General features: G+C 40.7%; 1 protein-coding gene across 5 annotated transcripts in view; it reads left to right on the top strand.

The window, feature by feature from the left end:
• The window catches only part of LOC126561400 (uncharacterized), a 112,298-nt gene that overhangs the window by 70,788 nt on the left and 15,161 nt on the right, over window positions 1-26,349 (top strand). For 3 of the 5 annotated variants that reach the window (XM_050217522.1, XM_050217520.1, XM_050217523.1), the window contains exons 1-5: window positions 6,276-6,448; window positions 14,757-14,849; window positions 14,929-15,146; window positions 15,219-15,368; window positions 15,608-15,694. In XM_050217522.1, coding sequence (XP_050073479.1) covers window positions 6,306-6,448; window positions 14,757-14,849; window positions 14,929-15,146; window positions 15,219-15,368; window positions 15,608-15,694 — 691 coding nt within the window. In that variant the 5' untranslated portion in view covers window positions 6,276-6,305. Of the gene's footprint in view, window positions 1-1,039; window positions 1,163-6,275; window positions 6,449-14,756; window positions 14,850-14,928; window positions 15,147-15,218; window positions 15,369-15,607; window positions 15,695-26,349 lie in introns of those variants that run through there. The other 2 variants (XM_050217519.1, XM_050217521.1) reach the window with 2 other exon arrangements.

Here is a 26,349-nt window from a genome sequence, read left to right as displayed (position 1 = left end):
AACGGAGGGTAGTTAATGCTCGGCGCTTGACGTGATCGCATCAGCGCAGGTTAATTTCGGGCTGTAAGGTGTACTAAGGTGTCTTGAATTTGAATGTGCGTCGTAGCTCGGGGGAGGTTTATTACACCTCCATTACGCGGTCATTCGCTCGGGGTGCGTTGCGTGGAAGAATGTTTAACGGTTGACAGCTGATCGGATGGAGGTTTACCTTTAAAGGGAAGCGATACCCTAACGAACTAGTGTTGTTAACACCGTTTAAGCAGAACAAGTGAACCGAGTGTATGTGTGTTCTAATTTGATAAGCCCGCTAAACAACGCCTTAAACGTGAGTGTACCAGAACATGAGTACAAATTTGAAGAAAATAAAAATCCAGTGTAGAGCCGGCTTATGAAAAGAAACGATACTATGGGCATATTCCACGGCTGCTACTCGAATACTCGACTCGTGCGTCAACCTGCAGTTTTCTAGAATAGTAAAGTGTTTAAGTAAAGTAATTGTTTACGAGTATTATGTGAAATATTCATGTAGAAATGAAAAGTGCTGCGCAAATACTGCGCCTGAAGTTATGCTTTTCACATGTATGAAATGTGATATCATGAATCTAGAGGATTTTAAATTTCTAAGAACCTCACAAATATTGGGGAAAATCTTTAAAAAAAGTATAAACGCGATGATGAAAAACAATTTTTTATTCGGGCAGTTTTGAACGTTCTCCTAAACTGTTTAATATCAAACTAAAAACCCCTACAAACAAATCCATAGCATAACTTTAGGCGTAAAAATGCTGAGATTCAAACGATCTCAGCCGTGTTTCCATTTCGATTAATTTATGCATACCACACTTCATAATGTGAAATAACGATTCACGCACCTCTTCCCTCCAGCAAACGAAAAATGAACTTTCCGTGCAAAAGCGTAGTGAAAAGTGTCGCATACATGAAATCCACGCACAGTTCTGACATTTTTAGTGGTTTTTTTAACCAACGCAACGGACCGGCTCATCTCGTACCAGCACTGCTTTGAGAGGAAACACCCAGAAACAAAACAAAAAATGCTAATCGAACTGTCCAACTTTAGTGATAAACTGCGCCAGTACAGGCTGATACTGGAGAAGCTGACCACCGACCAGCCAAACTATGAGCGGCGCCGGGAAAAGTTAAGGTAAGGTGCATGAAACATTTATATCCCTTTATGAAGCTAGTTTTTTTTTCTCCTCCACAAACACCACGCAAAACGACCATGCGAAACTTTATACCGTCGTCGTCGACGTGGTTGAAAAATGTTGCTTGTGAATTGGGGAGCAAAAACCTCAAACGCAAAAAAAACACACACACACAGAGATTCCCTTGATTTTCGATCATCTGCATCAGCGTTGCATCTTTCATGGTGGCAGCATCGTTGATGAAACCACATTCATAGTCCTTGCATCCTGCATTTTGCATATACCGGCTGCACTTATCGATTTATGCGCCACGGATGCAAAGTCAGGTCAAGTGACAAGAGATGGTAAAGAAGATTTATGAGCTTTTGGTCAAATCGTGACTTCCGTCGCAACGGTTGATGGAGTTCCGGTTTGAAGTAGGGCACTTAAGGGCACCGTGGCTCGTTTATTGCACTGCTGTAGAATTGTCTTCGGTATGTTAATCTTCACTATAATCGTTTTTCATAGTGTGAGGTGGAAATGTAGACTGTCTTGCACTGTTTAATTTAATATTCAATTTAAATTGATGCAAAAACATAGAACTCTGGTTTTTGCAAAAACATAGAACTTCTCGATGCTAGAGAAGATGATCATCAACTACTGAAATTCAGATATCCATTTATTTCCTCATATTCTACCGATTTTTCTTTGCGATCTACCTTTTTTTGAAGTTTTTTTTTTTATTCATAAGGGACGGCCAGGCCGTATTGCTTTTTTTTAAGTTTACCAGCCTAAAACTGTTGATAAGAAACTAGAAATATTTTTAATAGTTTCTTTTTTTTTTTTGAATACTTACAACAGGGAAAGAGAAATCATAAACCAAATGAAAACAAACTTCACAAAAACTAACACAAAAAAGGCAAGAAAAATTTTCAGCGTCCTCGTGGCTTGCCGAGCTGCGAAATTGCGAAAAAGGAAAGTATTCGACAGTAAAACTGATAATTTAGTTTTTTTTAAAATGACAACACAAATATACAAACTAACCAAGTTGAAACACCTGAGAATGTAAAGCATTATTTAACGAAATTGAACAATTTAATAGTATCATATTCTGCAAGATGTTTAACACACACTTGAAATATAAGACTAAATATTTAGCGAGGCTAAATATCTTGCTGCAAAACCTCTCAAAGACTTTATGCTAAAGAAGCCAAAGAACCAAATATTTATGTGACCCAAAATTTAATGTCAATATTCATTTCTTTATTATGATGATTTTATGATTTTATTAAATCGTTATTTTTATTTTTATATATTTTCAAAGATACACAAACATATATAACATATTTGTACACAACACACAACATATTTGTAAAATAATTTTAAACAATTGTAGTAAGCATTTTTACTAAACATTCTGCTTTTCATTTATATTTTCTCTTTTTTTTATTCATAAGGGACGGCGAGGCCGTATTGCTTACAATAAACTTAAAATTAGTATACTCCTTTCATCTTTGCTGGGAGACATTTCCTTCTCCGAGTTGTGAAAGGGCACCATATCCCGGGTGTGCTCGGTTCATATTTTCTCTTAATGGTTTATCAAACAAAAGTTTAGTAAGAAAACAATTTCTCTTCTAGTATTTACCAGTACTTTATTGTTATATCAAACTGTTTTCAAACATCATAAAGCTTGATATCTTTATCTACTCTGTTTGAATGTGTTTTTCTTTCCAACATATCAATCAACACCTTAAGATATTGCTGTTAATTACACGTTGAACCCTTGCTATCCATTCCCATCTGACGTCTCACTACTGCGAAACCAATCAAATTCCACTCCCTAACCTGACAATTGCCCGAGGCATGATAGCATAACGCTTGCAAGGTAAAAATGAGCCATACCAACGCAATTACTCTTTGCTCTGTTTATGCCCACCCTTGTTAAACCAGTGAACGAAAACCAAACAAACGAAAACAAAATCCACATTTCTCCTTCACATGAGTTATGTAGTGAATGAGATCAAAAGTTATGCTCGCACATGCTTTATGGACAACCGACTGGGTGGTGTCATACACAGTGGCTAAAATGAGCGGGACTGGTTATCAATGTTCGACAAACTCCATTTGCTCCAACTGTTGATCCTTCTATTCATTCGGATCAAACCCCTTCACACGCAACAATCATGTTCCGCTGCTTCCCCAAAATCTCTCCTTCGCACCTGCCACCCCCTCCGCTAAACTTTCGTCCACACGAGGACGTCCACTTTCGCTCATTTCCAATCCCAATTAAAAGCGAAATTGGAACTGCTCGAATACGTTCGAATGGCATTTCCGAATTTCGATTCGGATGCAAAGTGTGTTTGTGTGTCCGTTTTGGGCGGACAGTAATATGCTACATTTTGGGGTCTTTAAGAAAGGGAGCTGCTAGTGAGAAAGAGATCCAATGAAAGAGGTCCATTTATGTCGCTTCTGCAGCACATCACAGCACATAAAACAATTCAATCAACACAAAAAAGGCACCCAAAAACGTTGACAGCCGACGGGGAAACAAAGCAGGGAAAGGGACAGCGGCAAAAGAAATGATTGACGCAATCCGTTTACCCCCATCAACCCCGCGGTATCTGCGCCACGGAGATCGCGCGTTTCGTCGATCAGGAATGGATAAATATGCTGCAGGTGAGAAATCGAATCGGAGCAGAGTGTCACCCGAGGTAAAAGTTGCTCACCAAAACACTGCAGCTCGATCTCTTGACCGTTCATCGTGCAAGATCAGCAGTTGATCGACTCTTTTTTTTCCCATACTCATGCTCGAGGGTTGGGTGACGGTGGCTTAAACTCATGCCCCGGTAAAACGGTATTCGGTAGCAACATCCTATCTCAGTCTCCGTGTTCCGATCGACGTGACAAGGTTGGTTCGTGCCGGTACAAACAAACAAAAAAATATGTAGACGTGCCAAAAATTTACCTTCCCCGTAGATAGAGGCTTTACTATCGAGTCTGGTAGGAAGGCAAATGCAGCTTGCTGAACTCTATTGCTCGCTGAAGTGATAATTTGTGTGCGGAACTAATTAGTAACTTTGTGCTTCAATGAAACGTTCTCCCCCTATTCGCTAAAATGGTGGGGCTGTGTGACGTCGTGTGTGGAGTTAAACTTGTGGGCTTCTAATACCCTCGTGTCGTGATGGTGTAGTATGTGCGTGTGAGTGTGCTCATGTCAGGGAAAGGTTGTTGGTGATAATGTGCAATCACGAGTTTGGAAAGATAAGCGCAGGTGATGGGCGAGATACTTGAGCTGTTGTGGCTAGAGACTGAAGCGATTCCAACGAGGACATTGAACGACTTTAAACGTACGGTTTGGGTGGTGCACTGGGGCGCCCCAGTGGAATAGTCGACGCTGGGCCCTGTTTGTGGTGGACGTTGAAAATTGTTTGAGGTGCAAGAATCCTTGAAATACACCTTGCAACGTTGAGTTCTCGGTTGATCCAAAGCAGGTCGATACTTGATAGAAAGTGATTACATCAAAGAAAACTCTTCTTTTCATCTAGTGATCTTGCTCGTCACCTCGCCAAGACGTAATCAACCTTGAAATTATCATGTGATCTTCAAGTTTGAGTGAAGTAATTCCAACCGGGCCAGTTATCATTAGTTTGCGTTGGTGGTTCACCTGCAGCAAAACGAACCAAGCATTGCGCGTAAAGTGAGCAAATATCACGTGCCATCTAGCTGGCAGACTTTGTGAGTGGAATGGTGTTATCAGTGAAATGAGAGCAAAAGATGCGACCGGATACAGTACGTGTGTGTTTTGTGTTGATAAAGATGCCATGCCGGGACATTTTTCAGTGGTGACATATTTTAACGTAGCCTTTACCGAGTTCATTAGAGGCTTTGGAATCGAATAACATGGTCGTCCCTTAACACTAGAATAACTGATGAGGATTAATGCATTTTGCATGCGAAATGCTTATCTTCATTCACTAAGCGCGAAATACATTAAGCATCTGCGCGTTGATTATCAAACTAGAACTTTCTACATGCCAAATGATGTGATAAATTGCGTGTTTTCTAGTTGCTTCCTTCTTCCGATTCAACATTTCATTATCCGGCAAAAAATAAAGCAAGAAATAGAAAAGAAATACCCAGTGATAACATCGTACCCTCTTGAATGCATTTTGTTGCGATTCTCACAAGTATGACATCATGTGGACGCGATTGACTTAACACCTTATCGCACTGATAAAAAGATTAGCGGGCGTACTGTTTCGGTGTTTAGAATTCCTTCTTTTTATTGCATTTTGCTAATTGCGGCGTTGATTGGTATTCGATTGAGGATTTTTTATGAGAATTTAACTGAACCGATCAAGTAAAGTTTGCTGTAAACGTTAAAGAACACCCGAAGGTAGATAATTGTGCAGACAAATTAGTAGCACACTTAATAATTCCCTCTTATAAGGTGGGAAAAGTAAAAATAAAAAAAGTCTTCTGTCTTTGTCATTGCTTCCCCACTTGAAGGGCTCAAATAAAGATCTTAATAGAATTAAGACGATCGCAAGTCAAAACAACAACAAAAAAAGCCGCACAAGACAAAAGTCCATTGTGATCAGTGGTGTAAGAAATAATGTTTTAATTAAAGCGTGTGAGTATTACTTCTTCAGCAAGTTCGATAACGATCACCCGTAGGGTGCAAGTCACTGTGTGAACTGTAATTTATCCAACCCAGGAGATCACACGATGACAACCTCTATTTGGCAACTCCCTTTCCCTTCTTGCAGCAGCATTCCACAACAACTGATACTTTTTTGGCGTAATTGTTTAAAAAAAAGGCAAATAGTGCTACACATAAATCAAAAGCCATTAAAACTGACCCCAGGGTGCGTAAAATGGACAATTAGTGTGAAAGTGATGATACGTGCAGTGTTTGGGAATTTTCCCATACTAATACGGGATGCGTTGGAATCACGATGCCGGTAAAGGTGGAAGGTTCCGATCACATGCCACATAACCAGTCCATCCGGTGGTTTAAGTAATACGATCTGGATGATACGAAAGGTAAAAGTGAATGTGAAATTATAGCCTTTTCGTGAGCATCTAATACGTGGACAAAAGAAGAAAAAAAACACAGTTCAACCGAAACACACAGGCATAACTCACGGAACGGTGTACGGCATGCTACCGGGGGACCTGTTTCTCGGCGGTCCCGGGCTGCCAGGGTCAACGATGAAGTTGACACCGGGCGTCGGCATGACGCTGCTGATCGGCATCGCCGGTAGCATCTTTCTCGTGGCCCAAAGTCACCGATTGTTGCGCAGGTATGCTCTCATCTCTCTTTATCGCCGTGAGATTGTTTATAGTAATGCAATTTTCTTATTTAGCTTTAACTGTAAGCAGCTTGTAACCGAGGGTTTAATGGTGCACGGTAGCTGAGTTATGAAATGTGACAAAAAATAATTATCAGCTATTGAAATCACCGGGCAGAGGGACGACTTTCATTGAAGAGGGTAGAGGATAATGCGCTTTGATCTTGGCTTTTGAGAGCGCTTTGAGGAGCTTAAACCATATTGCATTTTTTGGGGAAAAAATGAACACATTGTTTATATTTATTGCTCATTGTTGGGAGGAATAAAGTTTAGATATGCAGTTGGCCTTATTTTGTTCAAAAACAGCAGTGTGAAGTATTAAAAACTGATAACTATTTTGTTAAAGAGTTATTGCTTCAAATTGTGTTTTTAAACGGAGAAAAAAAGTCGCAGAACGCTCAAAGAAAATATTTGGCTTGTGTTAATGTATTGACTATTATCCTATTTTAAATTTTTGGCTCCTTTTGTGACTATGTCCTACGCTGAATAAACATAATATGGAGAATTCGATTGGTTTGTATAGTTCTTGGAGATGGGCCAACAAAGCTGTAACAAATCTCCAATAGAAAATCACCTATAACCAGAAGAACATTACATCTCATCATATCCTGTAGACGGGCCGAGACGTCCTCTAGGAAATAAAAATAGGATAAAAATAGTGTCACACATTTAAAACCGATTTTAATGCATAAATAGCTTTTTACTTGCTTCTCTCTACACTTCTTACCGTCACGTGCCACCGTTGTTTGCTTGTACAACAGCAGAGCAACTCCACAACAGACACATTCTCTATTCACTTACACCATTAAAAAATAATCATAAAAACACTGAGCACCGAAAAAAACAACCATGACCTTCACCGACTGCCAGCACGATGTTCTGTTTGACCGTTTGTTACACTTATGCTTTGTTCGGCACACTCCAAACAAAATGCCTCTCAAAACAACTATAAAGTACACTTGACCCTCTCTGCAATGGCTTTCACGGTAGTCGTGTGACGCCATACCGATGTTTAGCAAAACAATGATCACCGACCGAAATTCAACCCCGAAAAGCGGAAGTAAATCTAACGGCTGAAGCACATTTTGCAGGTATGTGTAAGAGTGTGTTGAAAAAAAAACACGCAACAGCTGTGTGTGTATGTGTACGTATTGTTCGTCACACCTGAACGAAACTGACCGTTTGCAAGGGAGAAGCATGGGGGATATGTACATTTTCAACCCCTTTTCTTTCTTTTCGACACGACCACCCTTGTTGAGTTCTTTTCACCGGCATTGCTGATCAACACAACGTTTATTAACGATCGTTTGTGTTGCATTGGAGAGTGCGAGAAAGTATGCAACACGATACGCATGCGTTCACCAGCAAGAAGTCGTTCGAAAAAGTGTTTTCTTTTGAGAAATTTTACCCTTATTTTTAGTTTTATGAAAAGATGGTTTATTTATTTCGCTAAAATACACAATATTATTTGAATCAAAAAATTAAATTTACTCACTAAAGAATAAAAATTGTGGTGAAACCTGGTGGCGAACGCTGTGGCAAAGCGAACCATGCGATCGTTGTTCGGCTTTCCGCTTTGTGATCATTCTGTTCCGGTGTAAGGTAGACGACCAAGCCGACCACCGTGCACAGGAAGTATAGCGATCGCACGCGTTCGATCGCGGGCTCGATCGTGTACTGCTGCACAGCCGATCAGCATGTGTGATGTATGTTTTTCAGTAAAAAAAAAGAATACAGACACAGTTTTCCTACCCCATTCGAACCCAATTGTTCTAACAGCTTGCGTATGGTTCGGTTGAGGGGAAAGTGTGGTGGAAGAATTTTAACACACGATGTTGTAGATGTCGTTGTACTAAGGAGACCGTAAACCCCCTCTTTAGAATTCAAAATCCACCTACACACACCTGCTGCTTGTGCGTGTGAAGCGAGCAGAAAATGATACGCAACGGAAAACGGAAAACCGATGTCCAATAGGGGTTGCGAAAGGTGTAACGAAGGAAGAAGTGGGAGAAACGTGTGGAAGAAACGTACGCATCGGGTTTAGGGGAAACCAGGAAAATGCAGACGTAAAAGCAGGAAAGCTAGCAGCAACGGCAGCACAGCAGATGGACGAGACACAGGTTCGTCGCTTATACTTCCGAACGGCCGCGGGCAGTCTCCGGTTAGTGTTCGTTACAGACGTAACCAGCTTCTGTGTGGTGGCACAAGGGCAAAGCAATTAATTTTATGTGATCTTTCATAAGTCCAGCCCTTCCGGTACGGGCACGAATGTGGGAAGAAAGAAGTTTACAGTGAACTATGGAAAGCTGGTTGTGCTAACAGTTCAGTTTAATTCGTACTAAATGTGATCTTAGAAGAGTAGTATTGTGGTATTATATATTGGAAAAAGGAATGCTAAAAGTTCCAATACATTCAGTGAAAATAATCAAAATAGAAAAAAAAAGTGAATGATGTTGTGGAATAATGTGTTCTAAAGGAGTTCTCAATTTTGGATTGCTGATGTAAGCAATCTTTATCTACAGTTACGGTTGTAGAACCAATAGCAATTAGTTGAATAAAATTTAGTTGATACAATTATTAATTCAAAGTGATTACTTCAACAAAAAACAAGCGCTTTGTGTGGTAGAAGTGATGGTTTGAAGTCAAAATTAGTGAAGTGAACGTGCATAGTAATTTTGTGTAGCATTATCGTAAGCTGTTGTAGTGTTTGTAACGCTTGCTCGCTCTAGATCATTGTTTATCGTTGCTTTTTTGTAGTCATTCGCTCAAGTAGGTAACAATTTACATATATAAAAGAATTTCAGTCTTTGTTTAAATTTTTTAGTTAAAAACTACAGTATTGGACATAATTGTAGAAGTAGTACTTTAATACAGAAAAAAAAACTTTTACCAATATAACTTTTCCATACACCTGAAGCAGTACCATTTGCTCGATTTTATTTCATACACACTCTCACCAAGCTAGGGCCAGCAAAACGGAAGCACCTATCAATTACCACACTTCATTAGCATTTTACCCGAGACGCCTACATCCGTCCCATACGGTCCATAGTCAATGCCGACCGGGTATCTATGTAACGGTGTGCTGCCATAAGGTATCAAGGTTCAACGGCACCGTCATAGCGTCACAGTCGTGCACCGTATGAGATTATTGCAGCGGAAATGGACTTTTACCAATTTCGTTTGTCCAGTTGATTGACCACCATACCGTGTGTGTTCTATTCCTCCGGTAAAATCATTCTTTAGTACATTGACACAAATAGGGAAAAGAGCCGGAAAGTAGGAAGAAAAGTTATACATATAGTGATGACTAAATTGTAAACCGTCTCTTACTGGTAGAAAGCGTTGAAATGCTTTGAATTATTAATGATGAACCGATCGATCAGAAAACACTCACACACACACCAAACTGTTGATCAAAACGATACGAAAACGAACCGATCAACAGCAACCAAAAATGCACATCGGATGGAAACACACTGGTCTGTTTTTTTATGGAAACGTGCAATTTGTTAGCCTTTTTTTATAAAAGCAGAGCTGCATACTAATTCGAATAGTTAATTGCTTTTCCGCACTCCGAAATGTCAAAATGCAAACGAGTTAAGTTCATCATCGCACACAGTAACACAGGCACTTACCCTTGTATTGCAACTTTTCTTTTCGAAAGAAGTGTTCGACTCGATATCTCAAAAAATTATGCAGTAGAACACTTTATTTTTAGAAGCTTTTTACATAAAATATCAACACAAAACTTCACGCAAATCAACACAAATGCGTTGGCATTTGTCGCCAACTAGTGCAATAGATTTTATTCACGTTCTGACTGTTTTTCGAGATACATTTTACGTATGTCCTACAGTGCACGGTTATTTGTTTCGGAAACACTTCAAGGTTTCATCGTTTCCAAGGCATTTTTCAACAATTCTCACTCTCTCTCCCTCAAGTATTTTCTATCAATTCGTTGGGTTCCTTTACACATTCTCTCTCACAGCACAATTGTCTCGGCAACATACATTTTGTTATCAACTTGTAGAGCTTTTTTATGAACTAACCTCCTACGTGTAATTATAAATCTGTACTATTTATAATGCCTTTTTCCTAATAAACAGCTTACTCAACAAAACCCGATATCATCGATCACATCACAAAGCAATAATAAATTTGCATAAGCAGCAATTGTAAACCAACTACTGAACGTCGTTGCATAACGAAAGTACCTCACCCCCGAGCTGCAACCTGCTGTTTTGTACATTTTACTCTGGATAAATTAAACGATCCATTGTGATGATGATGATGCTGATGATGACGGTGAAGGCAACAGCTTCAATTCTTTTCCAGCCGCGTACCAACCTACATGCTCAATTCCCGATGATATTCTTAAATGAAATAAACCAACCGCAAATGCACATTGTTATTGTCCGCTTTCACGAATGCACGAGCCGACTGCTTGCTTGCTGTGCGTGATAACACAATCACAGTGCGTGCAGTATGAGTAAGACTGTTCACATTTGTGAGACTGTTAATTTATTTTCTTTTGCATCACAATTTAATTTTAATATGTTTTATTGGACATTTTCTAATGATTTCCCTCTACAAAAGCCACTTTACGAAACAAATTAAATTCAAAAATAAATACCAAACACTACCGTAACACACCTTTCCTTTTTCATCAATCTTGTATAACAACTTATCATTATAAAGCTTACTTTCGACACACAAGCTCGCACGTCCTTCACACACTCTCTGTGTCCATCACAGTTCGCTTTATGGTTCGCCAAACACACACACACATTATGACTGTAAAAAATTGGGTAAATTTTCACACTTTCGTATACCAAATTTCATCTCCTCCATTCGTTCCACCCAAGGACAACGTCGTCGAAGGTTGAACGCTTTTTTTCTGTTATTGGTTACAAAAAAAACGGCAACCCTCTAGGGCTGTTTTTTTCCTCACTCCGTTGAAGACGTAGATGTGTCCAATGGTACTGTCGGTTGATCGATGATCGTACTGGTCTGGGTAGCTGTCGTACTGGTTGCGTTGGTAGAATTCGTAGCAGTAGTCAACACATCACCACGCCCGAAGGACGTTAAGGCAAGCAGCTTGATAAACACGACCTCGGCCGCGCACAACATAAACAGAAACATAAACACCGCTATGTTGGCCTGTGGTTGGTGGGGCTGGCCCGACGACGTGAGCCCTTTGGTACCTCCGATCGCTGGCGGAGGTTCCAGCAGCGTAGTCAGCGTCTGGACCATCAGTACCGACAGTACCATTTTTGTATTTATTTCTTGTGCTGCTTTCTCCTGGCGAGAATGCGTAGAACGATGAGTTGGTTGAAGTTGTGTCACGCTACTGGTGGTCGGTTGACCTAATCCGACACCGGTGATCTGAAGTTTGCTTGATACCGGAGCGTCAATTACACATTTCCGCTCGTCACGACCACCACGTACAACCGTTCAATCTCGTTCCAGCTGTTCTGAACCGCTTATCACTCGCACGCACTGCACGAACAAGCCGAAGAATTAAAATGAGCAAACGAAAGGCAGACTCAACTTCATTTGCATACGAAATTTAAACGTACGCACGAGCTACGGGTTGTCTAAAGTTAAAATCGGACCTCATAACTATTAGGGTAGACAAGCACTTTTGTTTCTAACTTTCTTATCCGTGTGTGGTTAGACTATTTCTCTTAAAAAATGCGTTCCTGTTTTATTTCTTTTGCTACTTCTTCTTCTTCTATTTGGTGAGCTTGTCTGCGCTACCACCACTAGACACGCTCGCGGACAATAACGGTAACCTCGACGTCAACGACGTGCCGTGGTACTGAGGCAACTGAAACTGGTCAACGCGTTCGCGCTCGATCGGTCGGGTCGGGTCTGCGCGCTCGGTTTCGGTCTCTGATCCTGTCCCACTAGTCTGACGGCGGTGACTGGGCGCACATTTTGGAGCGACGGCTGTAACTGTAACCTCCGCCGTAACGGTCGCACGCGAGACGAGAGCTTCATCTCTCGTTCGCCGCTGAGATCGAGCGCGAACGCGAGAAAATGATCGAAAGTAAAAGCGACTTATCAGCTGGGCTGAATGCAACCAGCCGGTTTCTTTTTAAGGGGGTAGACGATGTTGTGGGGTGCATGGGAGGCACTGGGGTGGTCTTAAATTGACCCAGCCATATACATTTGTGTCTGTACGTGCCACCTGAGGTGGCTACGTAATCGCGTAACGACGTGAAACATAAGACGTGGAATGGAGAGAATTATGCTGCAGCTTACAATACTGCCCTTACCATGTTGGAGCAGCATGCTTCTAGTTGCCTTTATTTCGTGCCTCCTTTACGATACGATTTATTGGCAACATGCAGGCTAATATTATTATATTTTTAATACTGTTTAAATGCTTTAGACAGTTAGGTTGATAAAAAATGGAATGATATTACTTCACATACAATTAATAACAGCACTGTAATTAATGAACTTATCTACAAAAAATAGCTTTGAGCATCAGTTAAAACTGTTACCCCAATTGCAAGCAAACAATGATTGCATTTTATCATGCATGCACTAACTGATGCGTTTAATGAAAGGTGCGAGAGGATAGTACGCACTTCTAATCGGTGCACATTCAACATCCAATAGTAAGTTGTTAGGCGATCAATCAAGCTTTCACGGTACGAAGATTGGCTCAGGAAGTACATGCACCGCTCATCCGGAAAGTGCTTCTTTGTTCATCATGATGATACGATTAATTTCTTCTCAACTTAAATCTAAAGAAGGTTCAGCTTTATAGCTTCTTTAAGTTTGAAAATATCGTACGAAATGGTTATGTTTTTTACAAAATGCAAGCAATTTCAAATTTGGATTATGATTTTATGAAAACAAAACCATTTCTTTTTCTACTACTTCTACTTGGCTTAATGACCTACTACGCTACACCATCGGTTGTTTTACTAGAGCGGCTGATACCATCTAGTTGGAAAGTCGGTCCTCATTATGTTCCCGTGAAGAACGGCGCGTTGTCGATAGTACCTACGAGCCGGCCCAGTTAAAAATAAATTATCATTCAGATAGAATAACTTAGACGTCTGTCATTTAAATCAAATCGCATGTGCTCTTACCAAGCCAATATGTCGTTGCGGAGAACTCCAAACATTTTAAAAAATTTAACATCCATTGAAGGGTATTTCTTTTCCGAAAAAGTAATGAATTTCGTTTTTGAAATATATTTTAACTTGACTTTTCGATTAAATTTTTGGGCCCTTCCCCCCATAACCAACGTTCACTGCCTTACTCCAACTTCCAAAATGGCAACAGAGTCTGTTCATGACGTCACGCCAATATGACACACAGGTTGCTACATCGGTTCGACCGCCTTAACCAACCAGCAACAGCATGCAGCCCGATGATATAACCTTCCGATATGTGTCCCCGCGAGCAGGTTCCTGATACTTACACTGAACTGTTTTGGTGCCATTTTGCTATCGAACACACTGATTGGCTGTTAAAGCTTTCCTTAACACCGGCAGTACAATGACGCACTTTCCGACGGTCACCAATCGATCGATCGATGAGCGACTTAGCCGTCGAATGTGAATGGAATTAACGGGGCGTCCAGGAATTAATGAACCGGTCCTTATGGGTAGGCATCACCAAGCTGCAATTGCAAACGATGCATGTCTAATTAATTGGGTAGCTTTGCGAACTGACTGGCACGATGTGGTGTTAGTTGTTTGCTGATGGAAGTGAAATGTCACCCGCGAGTTGATGCGTGTTTGAAATACTTCCAGTTATGAATGGGTATTTAGTAGCGGATGGGAGAGGGCCGAAAGGGGGGGGGGGGGAATTGAAATAAAAATTTGTTGCTCTATAAATTGGTGGGATTAGCTGATAAATGGATAAAGCTGTTGCGTGAATGAATAAACTAAAAACGATTTTATTTAGTACTAGCTCGATCAATAGCAATGCGATTCGTAGCAGGTTTCCCACACGCATGGGGTATGCTGAATATCGATAACGATTTACGAACAACATTTTTCGACCCTCTTTTTTTTTTTAAACTCAAAATTTTTATTTTGACAAGTTCTCCAGCTAAGTTTTAGCAAAAAACTAGCCATCCCAGCTGCAAAATATCTGCACTATAACCTTATTCGAATAACTTGGACTTGAATTCTTTTACTACATTTATTATGTTTATTTTTAACAATATTCACAACCAACACTGCAAAAGCTAACATCCACAAAAATGCTTTCTTTTTTATTTTTCTAGCAAACTCAGCCAACGACGGCGTTCTTCCCGGAAGCCTGATGCGGCAGAGTGTTACATGTGTAACGTAAACATCGAGCTCGAAAGCACAGACAGGTAAGCGCAGTTGAATCGCACTTGCAAATCCCTCCAATCAAATCCCTTCTATAATGCTTTCATTTGCCTTTCCCAACAGCTTCGCAACATGCCGCGGTTGCGAAAAACTGGTCTGCCGCGGCGAGAACTGCTGCCAGTGGGTGGAATCGATCGGCATCTGGGAATGTACCGGGTGTCAATCGAATCGCGTAATCCAGCAAAAGGCGGGCGAATGGTTGCTGAATCAGTTGACCGCCCGCTTGAAGCAACCCGGTCCGGTAGAGCTGAAGGAAGCCAATCTACTGGGGCTTGGTTTGGGTAAGCCACAGAGCGACAGTTCCCTCTACTTCATCTCTAGCACACGCTCTGCTCTCTTACACACTCTACTAGACACCGATGATGCGCGTAGTACGACGAGCTCGACAGTTTCGGCCAACCAGCGTATCAAGGTGCGAGAATTCATCGAGGAGCTGCTGTCAACCATGCTGCACGGTCCACTGGACGATGTTTCTGTTGGGCAGCTAATGAAACATGAAAGCTGTAAGTACTGAAATGGCATTCTCCACTGTTGCGCTCCGAAGCTCCGCTCAAACCGTTGCTGCTGCTCGAATCGAACTGCTCGAACAAGCGCGTGCAATGCGGATTGCCTAACCCACATCACCCACATTAACGCGAAAAGCAAACAACGGGCCGCCGTGAGCTTTTCTTCCATCTCACGATGCAGGTCTCTGGCAGTTGAATGCGTTGATACACTCATTATTTCTTGATTCACCCTACAGATATAAGACTTTTTCGCAAGTTCCACACACGTTTGAGCAGGTGTCTGTACAATCTTGAACTCTCGATCCATCACTCACTAATGTCGGGTAAGAAACAGTGCCATAATGTGTCAACCGAAACCGAAGCACACACCGGAGAGTCTTGATACACCAGTCTGAGCACTTGTAGTACTCCACTTTACGCACCAAACTTTCTACTGTACGTTAAAGCGCCTATTCTTTCTGTTGAATGTTCGCATGCATGCTTATCAATCGTTGACTTATTCGACAATTTTCTACTCTATTCTAATACATTCTGTTTCGCACGCACCTTAAATGCAAATTTGTATGTTTTCTCTCCTCTTCTCCGCTTGCTTACCACCTTGGTCCAACCGTTTCAAATCGCTGCCCTTGGAGCTTTTTGATCTCTTATCGTTGCGTATTATTTTCCACCGGCTACTTTGAGGCTCTTTACTACATCACGCGCCGTCGATCAGTATCGCGGGCGGTTCGAGGCGTGCGCGCTTGAACTTGAGTGCAATTTACGCTCCGGAAGCGGACCGGTGTTATAATTGATTACTTTATATGCCCTACTCACCCTGCCACGTACCAAGCGGGTTAGTTCGACCGAACTCTCGCTAGGCTCGAAAGTGAGGCCACGGCATCGATGTGAAGGAGCAATGTGGGGAGTTTAATTTTCCCAGCAGCACCTCCATGACCTTCGGTGTGCGACGTTGTACACGCGACTGCTATGTCGTGCTGGAAAGCGAATCCAAAACGATGCAATGTTTCTATTTTTCCGGTACCGTTCACTTCCGTCCGTCGAACCGGGTGATCATAAATTACATTTTTACAAAAATGTGTCACATACCTCTCGTGGTACGTTTTAAAAAAAACGGAAGCTGAACTCTAAAACTGTTGTACACAACGGCGATGGTCAGCCGGTCTAGACGGTACAGGTGGTGATATAAATTTAATCATACTCGTTTTTATTTGCATGTGATTTTTTATTATACATTTTTTTTGCTTTTTGTATGAAAATTTAACATTGGACACTTTTAGACTAATTTACTTAAAATATCAGTTTTCTTAATTTTACTTTACTTTGTAGTGTTAATTTGCGACGGAATATATTTTTTTGTAAATGATTCATATGATGAATATCATCATAATCAATTAAAATGAGTCTATTTCACAGATCACAGTAGAAACCAATTGAGCAATCGATAAAATAGTAAAATTCACTCGACTCACCAAGAGACTCGATTTGAATTAATTTCTCGAAATCATGATTAAGAGTTAAAATTACATATTGATATCCATTTTCCGTTAAGCCAAGCGTTACAAATTTAAACGCCGGATAATAAAAAGAATCGATACAATTATGTCCCATACTGTACCAACGGGCGGCTTGTAAAGAACGTCCAAAAACATCACGGTTAAGAACAAAACAAAAACCTTCGCTATCAGCTTACAAATTGACGGCATCCCCTCCCAAACGATCCGAGACAATATCTCGCAGTATCCGCAGATGACTTGCCATTCTTTTGGCCTAAACTTGGTGGACTATCGGCTAGGACACGCCGTCGAAAACATGAAAACAATCCATCATTACGGTCAGAGAGCATGTGTGTCACATCGTGTCACGTTAGCACGTACGCTCGCTCGCGCCATGTCAGCATCCGTTAAAACAGCAGTCTCATTTTAGCAACGTACGGCACAGATACGGGACCACCACCCTATAATACACTAGCACTAGTAAAGAACGATCCTAACGTCAAGCTGCAATGTCAAGCTTTTGTGCAAAATAAAAGTGAAGTTCTGAATCATCATCAACAGATTCAAATTTAACTTTTCCGTTTAAAAACGTACGCATCAGGTTTCGCATTAAGTTCAGGACCGCGCTTTTTGATGACTATTCAAACGGTTATTCATCCCCTTTTTGTGCTTGCTCCACTCCCTAGTGACTCATTCGTATATTATTTACGCGACTTTAGCAAATATGCGACGCTGGCGTCTTCCCAATACTAATCAAGTTCTTCATTGTTTGAGGTTTTGATGTTTGAAGAAATCCAACGAAAACCTGTTCTTGATGAGTGCCGGCCTTAGGATTGGTTCAGGGCGCCAAACGGTCACATTTTTGGGGTTCAATTTCTGTTTTCATTTCAATTGTTGTCACAAACAAAGAGAGACAAAAAAAAGGAAATCGATTTCATTATCAGATCGTGGAAGGCAAAAAACCTAGGGATTGGCCTTTTGTTTCGCCCCTAAGTCTTTCACGTGTTGTCTGTCACCAAACATTCCAATCTCACCTGACGGATAATGCAAGCGCCCATCTCGACTGTTTCCCTACACTACACGAAATTAAACCTCATTTTGTTCCGTTCATCCACCAATCGATTGATAATGTTGGAAATGCAGGAAGGGTAAAGGCATCATGAATTGCGTGAAGCAGTATTACTCGCTGTCATTTGCTCGTCAAACTACGCATCGCCATTTTTTGGTGGGCAGCACCAGTGGTTGTGATTGATAAACGGCCCAGGCGCTGCTGGTGCTGATAGAAACAATAATGATGATAACGATGATAAGCAGAATTTTCGAGCGTCTAGGGAAGGTGCAGATTTAAACCGTAAGGGGAGCTTGTCTGTATCATCACAAAAAATTAGCTCTGTTTGTTGGGTTTATTCTATGCCTAGGATGTTTACCAATTAAATTTATAAAACAAATGCTAAAATCAGTGACATTTGCTTTGTCTACAAATATTCTATCGTCAAATCAGTTTGTATACAAAATTCCAACATATCCCCAACGGCATGTCAACAATCTCCGGTGCCTTAATTGCATAATTCCCTTCATTCGTTCCCACAATCATGCCTGCTTCCGTCTTAACCGTGTCGTGGCGATCAAAGCCCGTCGATAAGTGTCAAACGGCACGGCACAGTCTTGCGATCCTCCTTAGGCTTCGTTCGCCTTTTCACCCCACTCTAGGGGGAGGTTGTTTATTCATCCACCGTTCCAACACTCACTTTGCATAATCAAAATCCCAACGGAAAGATGACAAAGCCAACAGCAGACACAGGAACCGGCTTGTAAATGTGTTAACAGTCATCATCTCCCTTTTCTGTTTGCCAGTGGTCTGGAACGAACTACAACGGGTTGGCCTTCTTAAGGTCGTATGGTCGCGGTGTGTTGCGTTGATTGAAAACTGAAAGCCTTCCCGGTCACCTCACCAGTGACAGACAGTCAGAGAGAGAGAGAGTGAGAAATGACAAACGTGTTGCCTATTTAAGGGCATCAGATTGAAGTATAGCTGGCACGTGATGTATAGGCTTTGGTGGCTCCCAGTGGCGAATTACTGTAGGCAGTTCCTATCCTCCTGCGTATCACAAAGTGATCACATCGTGCAATGCACCGAAGCCGCAACCGACACTGAAGTGGTAAGCGCTTTGGTAAACGCGTAAATTGCACCTAGTACCGCCGCCACCAAGGACTAATCCATTTGAGCTCTCTTGCACTCTCTCGCTCGTATACACGTTCTCTTAGTTTTGGATGGGAAATAAAACTTCCACCGAGCACGCTACATCAGGTGTTGTACCGTGGAAGCTCCCTAAACCAACCCCCACTTTTTCAACCCCTTTACGTATCAATGTACGTCACGCATCTTTTCGGACCGATTAACCAAGTGAGAGAGCAGCAACAGCAGGGTCGATTGCGGATTTGCATGGTGTTAGAAAAATTGGACAAAATTGCCAATACAGGAGGTCTTACGGTGGAGTAAATTGTATGAATGAGAATTATACAAGCAGAATTTGTCCTATCTCTAACACTGTTTTAGTAACCATTAGGTATTTATTTAGGATTCAATATTAATATTCGACGAAATTGTTAAGAAATTAAATCAGTTGGGAACGTTCTTGTACATTAATAAAATCCCCTAGAGAAACCTTGCAAACTTTTTGAGTTTGCGAATAAAGGTTTACAAGCGGTTTTTATAATATTTCAAAAATTGGTGTGTAAAAAAATCTCGCAAATTTTTTCAAGTAATATTTTTTTCCCAGTAACAAAATGTTTGAGGCTTTTTTCATTCCACCACCGGTACCATTGTGCCTGTGTGCGGTACCTGTTGCGGGTTCACCGATGGTTGCTTGTCGTGGGTCGGTTCAGTTTTTGAACGGGACGCGCACGATAACGGTGGCGGTCGACGCGGCTTTCGCGACTCGAACATCGGCCGTAAAGAAAGGCAAACAGCGCAAGGTAGTGGCTCGCGATAACGAAGTGTGTTTAATGTTTGTTTTGGAGGGGTTTTAGTTTGGCATTCTCCTACAACCCCTGAGATGTGATCGTACACGGGGTATAGTGTGTTACGCTATTAATCGCACCCAGCAGTGTGTGCAGTGTGAGCCAAGAGTTGGTTAGAATCGACCGGTAGAATAAGCGTTTAGTGGATCAACACCCCCTCCGGTTTTGGGTGGAAGTTATGATAAGCGAATGTACAGCAAGTGACCTAATAGAGGAGGCTGAAGCAATATACATACACCACCAGCTTTATGTGAGCCAGCGAATTGCACTTTGGTTCTGGTGCTGTGCGTTGCGATAGTACAAAGTGTTCAGAACCAAAATCACCCCCTTTAAGTCGGACGCGATTACAGTGATTGGTGCGAGATAAGAGTGGTGTCGAGCGCGTCAAGTACCTGATCGTCTCATTCGGAAAGTGTTCGTACCGATTTATTCTGCCATGTGCTTCCAAAACGCATTTAGCAAAGCCGACGAGAATGGCTGTGAAATGGGCATATAGTTATGACAGCGAACGAAAAAAAAAAAAAGCGACTTCTAAACGGCTTGTGATGGACGTGGCTACGTGCCCCAGTTACACCGCGAAGGATTTATGTCCTCCCGAGTGCGTGAAATCGAATTTGCCAGCCCGACATTTGCGCTTCGTCGGTTCGTGATTACCACAGCTGGATCGATTCCACGTTGCATCGGTGTTGCGTACGAGACGATTGCAGCCGGGATCGTAAATCCTTCGCCTTTTGGGGTTTCCACCGGGTTCCGAGCATTCGGTAGTGTGGATACGGCAAAATCATAAATTGCATCCCGAACGAACTTGTGCTGCTAAAGCTGCTGCTTGTGCGGTACGCGGGCGTGCTGTTTGGTGGCCGTAAATTGAAATGATTGCCGTGTTTTGATTGATTGTGTGGTGTTTCGCGTATCGCGTTGATATAACGTGGAGGCGCCTCCATGCTTAGACAGAAGGAGATGTTTTTTATTTCTTGTTGTGTCTCCCTCTTGCTGATAATAGTTTGGTTTTGCAACGGTTTTTCAGGTGCATCGGATGCTAATTTGATCCACGGAAACGTAGTTGTATTTCCTTCCGATGCACTTCCTGTTAAAAAATGGACTAATTGTTTATTAAATCGATGAGGAAGTTTTATTTTTTGCTTCGACTTTATTACTGAAATCTGAATCAAATTAACAAAAGTATCAATAAATTCTTAGATGTATCATCATAATAGAGTTCTTTCAAGTAATTTCATAAATTTATATGTTTTCCTACAAATTTTAATGTTCTTTTAATGTACTTTTACCTATTTATTCTTGTAAAATGGTAATTTTGTGATAGATAATGGTTGTATTTTTCCATTTAAAGCTAAAGTTTGAGTTAATTTTATATGACAGAATTTTACGGTGAGTCGTTGTATTGCTTCGAGCAAGAAAATTTAATTTTTTATTCTGTTTTTTTATTTATTGTTTATTTATTTATTTTTATTTATTTATTGAACCGATATCATAAAAATTGTGTTTTTATTTCTTTTCTTATTTATGTTCAATAAGGTGGCTTATTGCCCTTTGGTCATATTTTATGTTTCTATATAATACTTTTAGTAAATATTTGTTTATTTTTTATATGGTCAGTTTAATATTATCTCTAGCCTTGAGCCAATATTTCTGCACAAGTATTACGCATTGAATAGTTCTTTTTATTGCTCTTTGAAGAAAATATTAAAGTTTGTCAAATATATTTCGATACATTGGACACAGAGGATCGGATAAAGTGTATCCAGATTACTTAAACTAAAACATATGATTTTAAAAATCTAACAGACAACAACTTTTATTAACAGTTTGTTAAAACTATATTTCTTCACCAAACTGTTTCACTCGTTACGATCAATCGCTGTTGAATCATCCTTTCAACCAACGGTGCAACCCCCATGGCTAGACACTTTAAACCCAACGACACGACTTTATGATTCCCAATTAGTGACCGGTCAGTGGGCATTCCAGCCAAGTGGAAAGTGGTGAAAAGTTACAACCGACTGCAACCGAAATCGAACCAAAATCGAAACCACCCAAACGCCTCACAAATGAATAAGTCATAATAGACGTGGACATGAGGGTAGCCTCTGCCAATAAGACAGGATCATCATCATCACCGTCACCGTCATCGCAGACATCGGTGCTCTCTTATCAGTCTGCTCGTGGTGCGCAATGTTTGCATTTATTTATTTGTTGAAACATTATTGCATCAATTTTAGTGACTGGGTTGCACAGTTTTTCCTTTTTTTTTTTGTTCAATATTTTTCGAGGAAAGCTGTTGGATGTTCGCGCACACCCAGCCACCCATTTAAACCTGCTTAACAATTTAACCGATCGCACCCCATTAATATTGGTATAAAGTCATTTTTTTAAACCTTTCGCTTTTTGTCTTTTGGCTTAACTACTACGCACACACGAGCGTGTGTGTGGTTTTTTGTTTTGGAAACTTTGGAAAAAGTCCCATTCACTTCCATGAGTTTTTCCGCATTATCCGGCGTTGTTTATGTGTCTTTTTTACTGGTAGCTTTTGTGGGCCTTTCCACCACCCGGAAGGAAGTGCACTATGCCACTGTGTCTGCAGGCAATTCGTTCGTGTGCGGTTAGTTTGTGCTTCAATTACGCTATTAATATGGTTTTGTGGTTGAGATACTGGAAGTAGTGTGTTGTTCTTCTTGAAATATAACAAAAATCGGAAAGCTTACAGCTCAGACAGCAAGAGAACAGCAGTTTTCATGAAATATTCACGAAGACGTAGGCGAAGAAGCTGTTTCCTTGGCTGGAATAGAATCGGATTAAATTATCGTTTCATTCACGATTTTCCCCGGCGATGGACTTGATGAAAAACATTGATTAAGCGTAGGTTTCGGTATGTTTTCACGATACAATAAATAAAAGCTTAAAGCCATTTTTTCATTTTTCATTTAATCACTTGGAGTTTAGAAATTATAATTACTGCTTGCATTTATTGGGACCAACATTACTCGTTAATGGTGATGTACAAAATCTGTAGCATTTTCCCCTTTGTTATTGATCCTAATAATTTTCTACACATTAGGTTGAGCATTGTATTGGAAAATAGAAAACATTGCCTAAGCTTTGTTACGAAACAGCTTAAGAAGTACAATCTTTTAATCCATTTCTACCGCACCAAGCACAAAGTAAGGGATCTCTTCGCTACTTCTAATCCACTGCAGCTTTTTTGCTCGAAGGAAAGGCGAGTTATTATTAAAGGGCAACACACCAAAGCTGTCGTCATAGGCAGCAGCAAGGTGTAAATAAAGCCAAAAATTAATCTTATCTTTCTTGTGGCTCGGTGCGAATGAAATCTTCTCTTATCTCGCCGTAGGGCGAATCACAACCTTACCGATACCGAGCAGGTCACAAATTACAGGAAGCTCATTGTGTGGCCAATGCGTTTTTTTTTTTCTTTTTTGTCACCAACTCAAGCATATAGCATGGGAGTGAAAAACCCCTGATGTCAGCCATGAAATCTGCTTCATGAAATCTTTGAAATCTTTAACCCACACGCATTGGATGGGTGGGAGCTTTCCCAAGCACACCACTTGAATGGCAATGAAACTTTTCCAATAATCTAGTTGCTCCAGTACACACGCTTCCATCGCTGTTCCCGATCATCAACGCAAGGGAAAAACTATTACAGTGCCTTCCACCATTTTTTTTTTCCAGCGCGATTTTATTCTAACAGGGGTGGCAAGAAAATTTAATTAAGTTGTTCGCTTCCCCATACCGTGCGGGAAACAATTTTCACGCCAAAACGATCACTGCGGGCGCGCACACGCCACTAGACAATTTCGCGGAAAAAGTGTCGCAAAACTGGAGTTGGGAGAGAATGAAGCTTTTCATCGAACACATGATACCGTTGGCAGGCGATTCGAATCATAAAAGGGGAGATCGAAAATTGGAACCGAACGCTTTTGGATGAGACCGATTCAGACGCTTGATTTATGCTCGATTGTCGTCAAGTGTTGCCATCTCCTCTGACGAGAATAACGGAACAGAAGATTATAAGAAGAGTGCTCATCTCAGTGCGAATAGAAAAGTGATTTGTTTGTATTATTTCAATTTCCCTACTCTTATAACAAACGTCACCAGGATAGGTAGATTAAATTTGAACCAATTGTGGTAGTGTTTGCGTTTAATAGTTTATAACAGTTGGTATAGTGAATTATTATTAAAAACAAAACCAAAACAAGGCATCAAAATGGTGTTCTGCAGCTGTTTGTTTCTTAGCTACTATCTGCTCACCGCTGTCGTGTCGTACGTGGCCGTCTACTTCCTTCAAGTTGTGCTAGGTAAGCATCAGAACCGACACCCCTCGATGTGGTTGCTTAAGATGGCTTCATCTGGGCACAATTTTTAATTCTTAAGCAATCTTACTTGCCTCACAACTGTCAAGCAAACTCAGCGAATTTTCACAGCTTCACGGTCCAACAGGCAGGTGAAAAAACAAATGCAAATTGCTTCGGATCACCACAGCAAAACAGTCAAATGACACACTAATTTGAAGCGCAAAATAAGTTATCGATTGCAGCGGCAAAGGTGTCCGACTGTAGAAAGTGATTCCTACCGTTTGTGACATTGGACGGAACAGTAACAGCTTCATTTAAATAATAATCTTTTCAGGCGTTGATAAAGTGTGAAGGACGTTATTGTTTGCGGTTCGATACACATCGGCCACATTGCGAGATGTTAAATTATATTGCTAATTAATTACCCAACTTTATTGGATCCACCAAAACAGCTTTTATCTTGTGATCTGCGGTGAGGTAACATTGGACGCAATGTACCAGTTTGATAGTGATAAGCCTGCTGAGGAAGTGAGCCGTTGATCCTTTCGCTCAAAATTAGCAATGGAAAATTGCATTCCGTTTCACCTTTCGCCACCGTACGAAAGGTCCGATGGAAAGTAAAATTCCTCGATGCCGTAGACGAATAAGCACATTGAATGTATTAGACACATCTTTATGCTGTTTGCTGCTCGATATCATGATTGAATTATTCGCAAGATGAAAGCGTGTAGTTAAATATTGTGACTTGATTTCAATCTTGTCAATGCATAGTGGAAACTTTAATATGTGATTCATTTGCGACGTAAAATCCCTACAAAGGGAGTTTTTATTGACCAGAGTAAAACCATTTTAAAAAGCACGGTTTACGATAGGAACTTTATTTATTACTTACTTGGGTATGAATACTGGGCATCACAAACTCAAAAAATACGTAAATTATAGCTGAGATGGTTAGCTAACTCATACTAAAAACATTAAGTCTGATCCAACCTCACGTTTTGATTTATCTTTTTTCTCTGAAACGATATAAAAATTCCTTCTTTTGCCGATGTGTCATCCTAACAATGATCACTCTTAAATTCGATATCTTGATGAGGAACTCAGCTTCCTATTATGCATTTCAGACCTCCAACCAGTCCAGTAACCGTGACTCATTGTGTTATTAATCTTATACTCCAATACTTCTCAAAAAAGGTACCCTCGACATAACATATGCGAGTGAATACGTGTGCAGCCTAGCAGACTGTTTACCACGAGTGGATGTTTTTTTCTTGGCATAATTTCTCAACATTTATCGTAGAATTTTTTGTACTATAGGAATTTTACAGGCTCGACAGAAATAATTATATTGAAGATCGTCAAAGCTGTTAGTCTTGACAATTGGAGTTCACGTCAAATAAGAGGATAATTCTTCAATTTCTCTAAATCCTGCTCAAGGTTAACATGAAATAAAAGTTTGATCAGAAACTATTTCAAATCTCAGTTAACCGCCGGAAGCAAATGTCTTGAAACTATAATTACAGAAAAAGCTAAAGACCCTGCCACATTCACAAGGCTGAAAACACTGTCCTTCTGTCTATCATGCATTTCTACAATTTCTTATGTGCTTAACAAAAGTTCACCTGATACAAACCGATGGAACAGCATTCTATGCCAAGTATCTGGTAGACTGTAGAGTGCTCTAGACGAATTCCAAATGGCATAGGCCTCTTAAAAAAAACTTCTTTTCCTTAAAAATAGTTTATTTGCTCTATCAAACCTGTTTACATTAATACATTTTAAACACAGATTCTTTATCCTGTGTTATTCAAACATTATCTGTAAACAAAGCATATCTAACTATGCCTGCACCGATAATTCAATTTCGACGCTGTTATTTCCTTTAAGATGTTTCTCCCATAAAACAAGTAAAGTGTTTTTAAAGCCCTGGATCAGGGCATTCAGTTATCTTTTAAGGCTATTTTATCACTTATCGCGAACGCGTGTCGATTGAAGACAAAACCATGCTATCCTACTTTATCTATTACATAGTTTCAACGAAGCTAAGCAGAAGATCGATCATACTATTTTCCCATGGTCACGATAGTGAAGCATTAGGAATGCAGCATTCCCATCCACTGTGCCGAAAACAACATT

The sequence above is a fragment of the Anopheles maculipalpis genome, chromosome 3RL (assembly GCF_943734695.1).
Source record: "Anopheles maculipalpis chromosome 3RL, idAnoMacuDA_375_x, whole genome shotgun sequence".
NCBI classification, from domain to species: Eukaryota; Metazoa; Arthropoda; class Insecta; order Diptera; family Culicidae; genus Anopheles; species Anopheles maculipalpis.
The sequence above is the reverse complement of the archived record's forward strand: the minus strand, read 5'-3'. Positions and strand labels throughout refer to the sequence as shown.